Source organism: Quercus robur, chromosome 6, assembly GCF_932294415.1.
Source record: "Quercus robur chromosome 6, dhQueRobu3.1, whole genome shotgun sequence".
Lineage (NCBI taxonomy): Eukaryota > Viridiplantae > Streptophyta > Magnoliopsida > Fagales > Fagaceae > Quercus > Quercus robur.
The window spans coordinates 34,864,977-34,878,974 of record NC_065539.1 but is presented as its reverse complement, the minus strand read 5'-3'; the positions used below and the strand labels follow the sequence as shown (position 1 = coordinate 34,878,974).

General features: G+C 36.2%; 1 protein-coding gene across 5 annotated transcripts in view; it reads left to right on the top strand.

Annotated features, from left to right (window-relative positions):
• Window positions 1-5,826, top strand: part of LOC126688572 (uncharacterized) — a 64,399-nt gene extending 58,573 nt beyond the window's left edge. For 2 of the 5 annotated variants that reach the window (XM_050383311.1, XM_050383316.1), the window contains 2 exons: window positions 3,800-3,904; window positions 5,538-5,826. In XM_050383311.1, the coding sequence (XP_050239268.1) occupies window positions 3,800-3,904; window positions 5,538-5,667 (235 nt within the window). In that variant the 3' untranslated portion in view covers window positions 5,668-5,826. Of the gene's footprint in view, window positions 1-3,176; window positions 3,759-3,799; window positions 3,905-5,537 lie in introns of those variants that run through there. The other 3 variants (XR_007644307.1, XM_050383313.1, XM_050383315.1) reach the window with 3 other exon arrangements.
• The last annotated feature ends 8,172 nt before the right edge of the window (window positions 5,827-13,998 follow it).

Below are 13,998 nucleotides of genomic sequence, written 5' to 3'. Positions count from 1 at the left end.
GTTGAACTAAGTTTTGAGACTCCAAACACTTCAGTTGTATTGAGCTATTCCAGCATAAGTTTTGTACATCAAATAGTTTTCAAAAACTCATTCTAGACCAACTTTTGTTAATGGTTTTCCAACATATAATTATAAACCTAACAAAATCCTTAAAAATGTAGGGTAGGTTATCACCATTTTACATGACATTGTGAAACATGTAGGACATACAATGATGTTTATTTGGAATCACTTCGTTTCCAAAATTACTGTGGAAGGAATTCTTGGCCCTAATGAATTTTGTCGTGGTCGGTCCATAAGAAGAAAGTTGAGTTATCATATATCTTTTCCCTCAACAATTTATCCTTTTGGAATATATAAAAGTAAACCTGTTTTAATTTATTCCAATCAATCCAACGTAGATATTTCATATTTGACGTTTTAGAGAAGATCGAAAGTCCTGTAAATAATTTTGGCCTAAATTATGTGCAATTCAAAATACATCCTAATTTTATCAATTTGGACTATGATATATAAGAGATTTGGGATCTTAATATTTTTAACAACACCCATTATTGTTACCATGGTGCTGTTGGGGGAAAAATCCTAATCTCCTCTATGTCTATGTGTGAATTAAAATATATAACTACCAAGCAATAGCAATATTATGGAAACAAAAAAATTCTAGCAAGCACCACATAAACACAATCACACAAGAACACCAAATCTTACATGGAAAACCTTCCGGTGTAAAGGGAAAAACCACGGGACAGCTTCGAAAAATATCTACTATGAAATAAAGATTACAACTGAAAATTCAAATAGTGTAAAAACACCCTTGAACGTTTAGACCCCCAATTTACAAATTAACAAATTCAAGCTATATGTCAAACAACTAGTGTGCGGAAAATGAACAAAAGCTATAAAACAGAATTGGAAAACAATCTAAGCCAATTTAAAATCACAACCCACAGCAAATAATAAAAGGCAAAGATAAAAGGGAAGGAAAATGCAAACACAAGGACAACACGCGATGTGTTATCGAAGAGGAAACCGAAACCCTCAGCGTAAAACCTCTCCGCCGCCCTCCAAGCGGTAAACAATCCACTAGAAAATGTAGTTGGGATACATGGACAGCAATAGACCCTCCAAGCCTAATCTATCCATTGCACCGAAGCCCTCCAAGCTTCTTGCTCCAACGAGGTTGCACTGAACCTATTTCTTTTCTAACTTCCCGGATTCCGCTACTTGACCATAGCATCAACCAATGTAAATTGGTTCCTTCCTAACTGCTTCCCAGAATACCAAACAACCCTCTCACAGTAATGGATATGGTGAGAAAAAGGTTTTGGTAAAACGCCTCTCAAGGATTTGACAATGGAGAGGAAGAGAGTTGAGGAATTTGAAGAGACTCTTATGTAAAGATTATAGATGAATCAATTTTGTTTTACTCTAGGATTTCTCTCTCAAAATTCACTCTGGAAGCTCTCTTTCTTTTGTGGGTATAAGGGGTATTTATACTGGGATGAGAAAAGAATGTGAAATGTCAAGTTTTTCAAAATAAGGGTGGCTCGCGGCTTGGACTCGTGACTTGACTGAGTCGCAAGTTCCAGCCGCGCGATAACAGAATGGCCAGTTGTCCTATTTTGTCCTGTAGTGCTCCAGCTAGCATGACGCTTTGACTTCTGGCATGTTTGACACGTGTGCTGCTTCTGGCGGCTTGCAGCCGCGAGTCACCCACGAGATCAAGCCGTGAGACTCTGTTTTCTTGCACACTCTTGAGCATTCAATCACTCTATCTCACTCACTACCCTTACAACAAACCCACCTAAATACATAGTTACTAAATGCTGAAATACAAGCAAATTTGGCACGGAATAAAGCCAACAAGATGGTTGATTAAATTCAACTTCACAACAACTATCAAATTTATACTAAACTTGAGCCCACAATAAATTGGATATACAACAATCTCAATGAGTAAATACAATCTCACCACAAAGTCAGTAGCAAAATCTTCCTCTGAATACTCTAACTCTCCATGGTTGTAGTACTCAAAAACTCCATGAGAACTCAACCAATTTATCTTCCTTGTGTGTAATTTGAGCAAAGAAAAATGTCTCCTTTTTCTTTTTCACTCTCTCACACTCTCACTGTATTTCTCTCTATTTCTTCACACGGACTGCACCTCCTCAAACTGAAGCTCTCACTTGTGTTTCTCTTGTTAAATAATAGCATTGATGCATCTTATTGAATATACTTGTATGGATGCGGAAGTGAAAGTATAAAATATAAAACACAAAAATACACGAGAGTTAGAGAAAACCTTAAAGGGCTACATCAATAATATATTATAGTGTAGTATAAATCATGTGTTATAATGAATCATAACATGTGTATATATAGTAGACTAAATCCTAAACTAATAGACTTCTAGTACAAGTAGGAGACTTGACTTACACACAAAGTAGAATTAAGCTTAGGCCTATACTAATGGATAATATATCTCTAACACCCCCTCTCAAACTCAAGATGGAAACTTGATGAAATCTTGAGATTTTAAGGTTGAAAAGATCCCTTAAATGAAGTTTGGCTTTGTGATGGTAGTTTGAGGAAGGCAATGGTTTTGCAGTGTTGATGCGACTTCTAACGGTAGTTTGACTATACCGGAGAGTTTTGACGACAGCAGTAGTAAGCCAAAGAAGATGAATGCAACGAAAAAATACCGAGGAAGACAAAGATTGCTCTTAAATATACCGTAAGGACAAAAAACCATGGCCACAGAAAGGTGGCTCTGATACCATGTTAAATAATAGTATTGATACACCTTGTTGAATATACTAGTATGGATGCGGAAGCAAAAGCATAAAGTATAAAACACAAAAACACACAAGGGTTAGAGGAAACCCTAAAGAGCTACATCAATAATATATTATAGTATAGTATAAATCCTGTGTTACGATGAATCATAACATGTGTATATATAGTAGACTAAACCTTAAACTAATAGACTTTTAGTATAAGTAGGAGACTTGGCTTACACGCAAAGTAGAATTAGGATTGGGCCTATACTAATGGATAATATATCTCTAACATCTCTCACAATGGCCGAATGGCTCTCTTGCTTCAGCTCTCTGTACTTCAGCTCACTGCTCAAGGCCGAATGACTTCTGTTTTCTTTTTTTTCTTCTTTGCAGTTTCAACATGTCCCACACGCCTAAGTCACTGCCCAAGGAATGACATGCTGACTTTGGAAGCTTGAGGAAGCAAGCACATTAATTGAACTTTGACTAATGTGACAAGCAAGTGGGCTAGACCCTTTAGGTGCCACGAACCCAGCAGGTGCTGCATTAGTCCTGCACTGAAAATTGCTTAGAATTTTTTATTAGTTAAAGAAACAAAGCCATCACAGAGCGCATTGTCAATTAGTTTCTACAAAGTAAAAAAATGTCGATGCAAATTTGAATGTGCAAGATGCTCCTCTAGTAATTTTAGTTGTTTATAGGATTTACTAAACATTTAATTGGATACCCTTGAAACTTGCCATGAATGTTAGACATAAATTAATAACCAAGTTTTTGTAACATATATTTCAAAATTTATTTTCGTTACAGGTTGATGAAGACTAGGACATGCATAAGTTTTTGTTACTTTATAGTAGAATAGAAGAGATGAGAAAGAACAAGTTTTTTATGAGAATGTGTAATTGAAACTATTATCTGGCAAATTATGATTATTCTACATTTTGAAACTGATTATGATATCAAGCTAATTACAAAGTTTTGCATTTTGATGTCGGGGCTTTAATGTTTGTGTTTAGCAAAATCTTGCTCTTGGATTTGATGAAAAGTTCATACGGACATGGGAATATTACTTTGATTATTGTGCAGCTGGTTTTAAGTCACGTACACTTGGAGATTATCAGGTATATTTCTTACCTAAAGTAATATTATGCTACAAAAGAACATATAAACTCATGTAAGATGTTGCTAAAAAATTCATATCAAATGTCACTACGACCGCTATTTCTTTTACCATTAAGTACCCATTACGAAATTATTTGTTGAGAAAATATGTTTCATACTTTTTTTTTTTTAGTATATTTGATACAAGCTAAAATGGTTGATAGAATTAATTTTCGTGATCAACAAGAAATTATATTAAGATTGTAAAAAATGGTTCACATTTTATGCCTTAACTATTTTCTAAACCAAGCATGTGCCTCCTTCTCATCCCCCTCTCCTTCTCCACCACATCACAAACACCATCACTTCCCTCAACTTACTCCACACCGCCATCATTGCCACCTATCTCCCATTAAAAGGTTAATTTGTGCCTCTATGCCTACTTCAAGTGTTTTGTGTTTCCATCAATTTTTACCTAATTTCCCAACACCTATATCCTCCTCCCCGACATTCTCCCACCACCACTATCATATCCCCTCTTTTGCATTGCTAACAATAGCACCGTCTCCAACACCCACTTGTATATACTGCTACCACCACCTCTCCCCCTCTCCCCTCACTCCTCTCACCACTACTGCCACCATAATAATAGGTTGAGCTGAGGTTCGAGAGAGAACCCCGCCCCCCCCCCAAAAAAAAAAAAAAAAAAAAACCTCACCCAAGAAACCCTCCTTTATTTAGCCCTAGCCTCCTCCCCTTAAAAAGGAAAAAATAAAAAAATACTTCCTCTCCCACAAAACCAATTCCGTTGATCTTAATTTTATGTAAATAAAATCACATAAACATAAATTTGAAAAAATAAATTACTTTTTTGATTGGATGTTATACAATTTTTTTAAAATCTATCAAGATTCATAGAAAACCTTTTTAGATGTTGTCATACTTTTAACACTTTCTACAGGTTTTTTTTTTTTTTTTTTTTTAAAATATATACAATTGATTATTTTATAACTTTTAATTGTAGGATGGTATATCTGCAATTAACTAAGATTATTGATAAACTTGAACATAATAATAATTCACAATGGAATACAAATCTCATGCCACACATTTTGTGTTTCACTTTATATTCCACCAATTATGGTATGTCATGTGTCTAATGTTCTTCATTTTAAAAATTTCAATTATTTTATAAGGAAAGTAAAAAAGAATATATGGCAAGTTATTATTAATAGAGTATAAAGTGAAACACAAAAAATGGGACATAAGATTTGTATTCGTCAAAATGGAATTCTAAATGGACTCCTTTTAAGGACATTTTATGAATCTTCCCGTGATTGTTAACATTTTTTTTTTTTTTTTTTTTTTTGATATCTCAATGATAGAGACTAGATTTGAAGATTTTGTCAATAAAAAGAACCACATATCTTCATTAGGTACAATTTTATTTAAGAGTTTAAGTTGTTAACAATTGCAAAATTATATTGACGCTTACCATTGGTAATTATATTACTCATGAACTGACACATCTCCCACTGAAGCAAATTGCTATATCATCGACTCTTAAACTTGTTGATCTATCTTGAAATTATACTCTGTAGCACATACTTGGACATAGAACTCAAAAATATTTGGCTACTATCTACAATGTAGGTTGTATTCTCACGCCCTGGAAATGTTACTGCACTCAACAATCCACATCAAAGTTTCCATCAGAATCTTGATTCAATTCCCAAAAGAGAGATTAATCCTTCATATTAATGCCCAACCAACCTATAAGTAGTTCATTTTCATGTTCTAGCTTTCATTAGAATACTTTAATTTCACTGATTGCTTCTCCAATGTTTACTTAATCATGGGTCAAATATTTAAGAATGGTTTGAGATTGTACTTAAATTATATGGTGTAAGGTTGAATTTAATCAACCATTTTGTTGGCTTTATTCCGTGTCAATTTGCTTGTAATTTAACATTTAGAAACCCTATATTTAGGTGGGAATCATGTAAAAGTAGTGTGTGAGAGAGTGTGAAGAAAAGCTCAAAAGTGTGCACTCAACAGGGCCTCGTGACTGGATCTCACGACTGGCTTGCGACTGGCAAGTCGCCAGAGGCACACGTGTAAAGCATGTAGAGAAGCTGAAGAGTTACGCCAGCTAGAGCACTGTAGGACAAAACTTCCAGTCTGGCCAAACTGTTAGCTCGTGCCTCAAATTCGCAACTCAGTCAAGTCGCGAGATCAAGTCACCAGAAAACTCTATTTGGGAAAAACTAACCTTTCGCATTCCAAACACACACCAGTATAAATACCCCTTATACCTAGGTATTGTAGAGAGCTTCTAGAGAGAATTTTGAGAGAGAAACTCTAGAGAGAATTTTGAGAGAGAAACCTTAGAGAAAAACAATATTGACTTATCCACAATTTTCATTCTTTGATTCTCCAAATTCCTCTACTCTCACCCTTTCCATTAATACATCCTTGAGAGGTACATTTAGCCAAATCATTTTCTCACCATACCCATATTTGTGACAAGGTTATTTAGTGCTTTGGAAGCAGGAAGGGACCAATTGATATTGGTTGATGCTGTGGGCTATAGCGGAATCCGGTAAGTTAGAGAAGACAAAAGTTCGGCGTAACCTTGTTGGAGTAAGAAGCTTGGAGGGCTTAGGTACACTAGGTAGATTAGGTTTAGAGGGTCTTTTACTGTTCATATATCCCAACTTCATTCTCTAGTGGATTATTGACCGCTTAGAGGGCGGCGGAGAGATTTTATGCCGAGGATTTCGATTTCCTCTTCGATAATACATCACTTTGTTGTCTTTGTATTTGCTTTTCTCTTCCCTTAATCTTTGTCATTTTATTTCTGCTATGGTTGTGATTTTATTTGGTTTAGATTGTTTTATCAATTCTGTTTTAGCTTATTGTCATATTCCGCACATACATTGTTTGATAATAAGCTTGAATTGGTAATTTGTAATTTGCGGGTCTAAATGTTCAAGGTGTTTTACACACTATTTGAACATTCAATTGGTATCAAAGTGGATGCACTAGTTGTGGTTTAATTACTTTAGTGCGATCCTTAACCCCATTTAAGATGGACTGGTCTCAATCTTTAAATGCTCCACCATATTTTGATGGAAGCAACTATGCCTTTTAGAAAGTCCGAATGAGGGCATTTTTATGTTCAATTGATGAAACTGTTTGGGATGCGGTGGATGTTGGATGGACTAGGCCAAAGCTTCTAAATCCACATGGGATAAGGTAGCCCTTATGGCAACTAACACTAACAGTAAAGCTTTGAATGCAATTTTTTGTGGTGTTTCTCCAAATGAGTTTCACAGGATATCTCACGTCACAATTGCCAAGAAGGCATGGCAAATATTGGAGACCACGTATGAAGGAACAAAGAAGGTGAAAGATACTAAGTTGCAGATGCTAACCACTCGGTTTGAAAAGCTGAAAATGAGTGAAGACGAGTCATTCGACTCATTCTATGACAAGCTGAATGAAGTTGTTATTGGCAAGTTCAACTTGGGTGAGAAGACGGAGGACTCAAAGATAGTGAGGAAAATCCTTCGATCATCGCTGAAGAGCTTCCGTGCAAAGGTCACAGTAATTAAAGAAAGCAACGACCTTGATGATATCAAAGTTCAAGAACTAATTGGCTCACTTCAAACTTATGAGTTGTCTTTGCCATCACAAAAGAAGAGCAAATCCCTTGCTCTTAAGACAATTAATGAGAGGATAGATGCTCATGACTCATCGGATGAGGATGTTGTTGATAAACATGTGGCATATCTTGTGAAGAATTTCCGAAAGTTCTTGAAGTTAAAAAAAAAAAAAAAAAAAATGGAAAGTTTGCTGAGAAGGGAAAACTCCCAAATTTCGGAAAGGAGAAAAAGGATTTTAAGAGGAAAGATAGGAAGGACTCTTAATCCTCTCAAGGAGTCAAGTGCTTCAAGTGCAATGGACAAGGACATCTCAAGAAAGAGTGTCCTAATTATTTAAGAGTGAAGGGCAAAATTATGTATGGCACCACTCTTAGTGACACCAACTCCTCAAATTCAAATTCAGAGGAAAGTTGTGATAGAGAGGGAAACTTCTTTGCAATCATGACCATTGCTCCTGTGGAATCTTTAGATGATTTGGGTGTGCTAGTGGAAAAGCTTGGTGAGCACACTGAATTGGAGTCAATTGGGATAGTTGAGGAATCTAATGATGAGGAAGATGAAGGAACAGAGGGATTGCAAGAGACCTACAATTCCCCCCTTGAGAAGACCGGTGAATATGCAAAAGTGGCTAAGGCAGCCATTAAAAAGATGAAGAGGGCAGAGAAGGATTATAGAAGTCTTCTCGTGCGATATAAGGAGGTCAAATGTGAAATAGAGACGCTGAATGGAGAGCTGATCGAAGCCTACTCAAAGATAAAATTTCTTAAGCTTGAAGTAGTTCAAGCCAATACTAAAGTAGAGCAAGTTTCCTCCAAGAAGCTTGATGAAGTACTTTCTCATCAAAAACCTTTCTCTGACAGAACCGAATTAGGATATACTGGAGAAAGTAGTTTAGCTATCAATATCTCCAAGTAAAGTTTGTAAAAGCCAAAGAACCAATAATAGTTGCCACTACTGCTGAGAAAGTAAAGGTGGAGAAGAATAGAAATGTGGCTGACCAACGGGTGTTGAATAAATCTCATAACCAATCAGTGGTCAGGTCTGAAGCCAAAGGGAAATCACTTCTAAAATCACGAAAAGGTCTGAGAACAAAACATTTCTACCATCATTGTGGACTTCAAGGACACACCAGACCAAATTGTCATAAGCTTAGAGCATTGAAGAATGCAAGTGATCAGAGGTCAAGAGGACCAAGAAATGACAAAAGGAATTGGGCTGTTGAGCAATCAAGAGGTCAAGATGATGATTCCGGAGTTATGGATGTGATGAAGATGATTGATGCATTCACCACCTGTTTGGCAAGCTTTAGTAGAAGGTCTGAAAGCCACAACACTCGTACCCAATCCTATAGAGATATCACCCCAAACACATGTGACGTGTGGGTGAAGAAGGGTACTCATGCATAAGCATTACAACATGTCCATGCATTAATACTTCCTATGTTTTGTGACTTTGCTTAGTTGTGTGCTTTTTGTTGTGATGCTAGCTTGATTTGAAAATTTGTGTTTGTTTGTTTGCATTTGTTTTAAATGTTTTCACATTGTTGCTTTTGATTAATCTTTTCTTGCTTTTATGTCAAAAATCCAAAAACACATAAAAAGTAGAAAATCCAAAAAGTTTGATCGACATTATTGTGTTTTGTCACAAGCATATTTGTCCTTGTACCTTCGTACAAATGGCCTTGTGCATTTACAAGCGTAACTTGTTCTTCTATGCACTCATATCATTGTGGAAGAAATCTTGACATCTATGTGATTGTTGTAAATAGGTTTTCAAACTTGTCATGAATGATTAGTCAATGGTTTTGTTGATCTTGAGACATGCATAGACTTGTGCCTATATATCTTTCCACTTTTTTATTTTATTGTTTTTGCTTAAAGAGCTCAACAAATATAAATCTTCAAATGAAAAGAGATAATGAGCTGCAAAAGCCGTCGCACATACTAGTATTTGACTAGAAAAAAGGGAAAACAACTTAAAATAAAATGTATGATGCCCAAAAAGCCAAAGGCTTGCTCATCAAATTGAAATATTAAAATTTCAGGCATCGATCTCAAAATGAGATGTATTGATTCAAAAAGATCAAATGTTATGATGTGAATGGAGCCAAATGAAAAGCTTCAATATTATGTAATCAAGTTTATATGGGAGGTCATATATGCATATTTCTATAATTGAGATTGGTCACTTTTCCTCATGCTAATTATGTATGACTTGGTTGAATTGATCATTGAAGCTTCACATTAGACTAAGGACTATCTCAATTTTGGTTCCCACACACATCACACGTGTTTATGGTCAATGAATGTCATATTCATTTGTGTGATTGTACTTGATTAAATGTGCTTCACATACTCAATTTTTGTTGATCAAACACAAAAATATTTTTGAGTGTTTAATTGTTTTTGGAAAGTCTTTTGTGTTTGCAAAAATATCAAAAATTTCAAAAACTGTGTTGCCCTGTTCTGGTGACTTGGTCGCGGGTCAAGCCAGTCACATGCCCTAGTCGCGAGCTTACACAAAAGGTTTTCATAACTCACTGGCGGGTCAATGTCCCAGTATCGAAAAATACTTAGAAATTTTTTCAAAAATCTAGGTTTTTAGAGTTTTTGCGACTCGATTTGGTGGCTTGTTCACAAGTGGAAGCTCCAGTCACGAGGGTTATACACAAACTTTCGCAGCTCCCTTCGCAACTTCCTCGCGGATGGACCTTCCAGTGCGATCCACCCGCGAAAAACACTTAGACAAATTTTTCAAAAAATTTGTCTCTAAGGTGTTTGGCGACTTATTCCCGACTTGGTTCAGTTGCGAAAAACGCGTGTTTTGTGCTTCAAAGACAGTTTTTAAAACTTTTTAGTTTTCCCTCGAACATATTTTACTGTTCATTGTCTTGTTCATTCAACTCTCTCACATACTCACCATGTTTCACTCAAAAATCCAACATTTTTATCATCTTCTCAACTTCAATCTTCAAGAAAATGTATGGGTTTTCGTATTTTCTCTAAGTATTTCATGATTATAGCCTTGATTTCTTGGATTTTTGAGTTGTTGTTGAGTTTTGTGATATGTGTATTCAAATATGGGTTGGGGTCATTTTTTTGAGTTTGATTGAATGGGTTTTGTTGATTGTGATAATATGATGATTGTTACACATGGTTGATTTTTTTTTTTTTTTTTTTTTTTTTTTTTTTTTTTTTTTGTATCATGTCTGTGCTGTGCAATGCATTTCATGCTTATAGTTAAATGTCACAATGACAATTACTTGTGTATTTGTGGTGTTCATAGATAACATTGTACTTAGTTGTCCCTGCACATTCATCACATTTGCACACCACATGCATAAGAGTTGCTTATGCCAATATACTATTGATTTGGTTCTTGCACTGTGGTTGAGTGATATCTCTTTCTTAATATCAATGTGTATTTATTTCATGGATTAACTTGGAACTAATCAAGTTTATGTTTATGTCTTGTGATTTTGCACTTGGTTCTTTGCTGTGTGTATGTTATTTTGCAGATATCTTGTCATTCCCCTCGAGAAAAAGAGCTTGTAATTGATGTTCCATCATCCCTTGTTTCAAAACGGACTCGACGTTCGTCTTAAGCTTTAAACAATGAGAGATTCAAAACTCCTCTTAATTCACAGACTTACTCAAGCATCTTTGAAGGTGCTCCTACTGTGGTGGAACGAGTAGTCAAATTTGATACCTTGGGAACAACATTTATCCCTAGGATATTTGAAGAAAAAGATTAGGCTGATCTATTTAGGAACTTCAAGGACCTGATTGATGAATTGGTCAACAAATTCTATTCAAATGCTAGATATACCGGAGTTGAGTTGAAGTGTTGGGTACGAGGAAAAGATTTCTCCATCAATCTAGACTACATTGCAATGGTTCTTCGCATCACTAGACCGGCAAATGTAGACCTCACTCCATATGATGATAGACAGCTTTAGATACAAGACATTCTTCAAGTTCTCGGGCCTGATCATGACGTTTCAAGCAAAGGCACATCCATAGACACTACAAAGTTTGCACCTGAACTGACGACTCTCAAATTGATCATGTTCTTCAACCTTTATTCACTCTTGAACACTGCATTCATCAGCCTTGGAAGAGCGCAATTTCTATATGATCTCATCAACGGAGTTCCGATTGATATTTGTGCTCACATTTTTCAGACCATTGGGAAAACAGCAACTCGAATGGCGACCCGAACATGTCTTCCTTTTTGTAGTCTTCTCATGAAGATCATGGTTCTTGAAGGTGTTCTTCCTCCAACAAATGGAAAAATACTAGCACATCTTCGACCATTATCCATGATTTCCCTTCAAGCCAACAAAAGTCACTCTTCCAAAGCACCCAAAAGTGAACCTTTCCTTCATGCCATTTCAGCCGATCATGGCTCAACTACACCTATGCATACCGAGACTGCTTCTCCCATTCCTCTTGAGCTACAGACGACTAGCACTCAACATGAACAATCTAGCCATCAAGATGACAGGTTGGGTGTCTTGTTTGAGAATCTGCACATGCGTATTGCCAGATTTGAAAAGGTTCTCTACTCCACCAACAATCAAGTCCAAATGCGTTTCACGACCATTGAGACACAGCTAGATGCTATTCAACAAAAACTAGAGGAGAGCCTTTAGCTATTCATGCCAAAAAAGGAGAGAGCATATCGTAAGGGAGAGAGCAACACAAGAAAGGAAGTGTGCATAGTGACAGGGGGAGTTGTTTGCTTAAAAGGAGGAAGCTGATACATACTCACATACATACTTTTGGATAGACTAACCTATGATTAGCTTGTCTGGTTTACAGTATTTTGGTTTATATATATAAGATGATATCCAGTTTTTTTTTGTTTTGTACCCATGCTTTGTAGCCTAGTACTTGTTAAATATTATGCATTTTCTTTAAGTACATCACTCTTGTGCCCTTGTCGGATTTTTTATCCTTGATGCAATTACTTTGAGTTTTTGTATCGGTTGAGTGTTGGACATGCAAATGATACTTCGTATTAAGCTTATTAGTTTGCATGTCCGGATGTTCATTCCTTCTGTAAATGAGCATTGTGGTCACTATTTATAGTGATTGTTCATTTTTTTATCAAGCCATGCTTTATTGCTTTAATCTATATTGCTTGATCGCATTGTGCTTGCTCCATATGCATTACAAGTTTTCTGCATACAATGATCATATTGTGTGGTTGTTTTTCAGGAGATACTTGTTTTTATGGTTCAAGAGTTACACAAATTCTAGAGTTAGGTGTGAGTGAGTTTTGTTCAACAGTTCTCAACTCACATGTTAAGTCTAAAATTTGTTTTAAGGTTTTGTCACAGAATAACCAAAGGGGGAGATTGTAAGGTTGAATTTAATCAACCATTTTGTTGGCTTTATTCCGTGCCAATTGAATTATAATTTAGCATTTAGAAACCCTATATTTAAATGGGAATCATATAAGGATAATGTGTGAGAGAATGTGAAGAAAAGCTTAACAGTGTGCACTTAGCAAGGCCTCGCGACTGGATCTCGTGACTGGCTCGCGATTGGCAAGTTGCCAAAGGAGACACACATGTGAAGCATACAGAGAAGCTGAAGAGTCACGCCAACTGGAGCACTACAAGACAAAACTTCCAGTCTGGTCAGGCAATTAGCTCGTGACTCAGATTCACAACTCAGTCAAGCCACGAGGTCAAGTCGTCAAACCACTCTGTTTGGGAAAAATTGACCTTTCACATTCCAAACACTCACCAGTATAAATACCTCTTATACCCACGTATTGTAAAAAGCTTCTAAAGAGAATTTTGAGAGAGAAACCCTAAAAAAAAAAAAAAAAAAAAAAAAAAAAAAAAAAAAAAGATTAACTCATCCACAATCTTCATCTTTTGATTCTCCAGATTCCTCTTCTCTCACCCTCACCATTGATACATCATTGAGAGGTACATTTAGCCAAATCCTTGTCTCACCATACCCATATCAGTGAGAAGGTTATTTAGTGCTTGGGAAGCAGTTAGAAAGGGACCAATTGATATTGGTTGATGCTATGGGCTATAGCGGAATCTGGTAAACTAGAGAAGACAAAGGTTCAGTGTAACGTTGGAGCAAGAAGCTTGGAGGGCTTAGGTACATTGGGTAGATTAGGTTTAGAGGGTCTTCTACTGTTCATGTATCCCAACTTCATTCTCTAGTGGATTATTGATCACTTGGAGGGCGGCAAAGAGGTTTTATGCCGAGAACTTCGGTTCCTCTTCGATAACACATCGCTATGTTGTCTTTGTGTTTGCATCTCTCTTCCCTTAATCTTTTCCATTTAATTTCTGCTGTGATTGTGATTTTATTTGGTTTAAATTGTTTTATTAATTTTGTTTTAGTTTATTGTCATATTCTGTACATACATTGTTTGATAATAAGCTTGAATTGGTAATTTGTAATTTGGAGGTC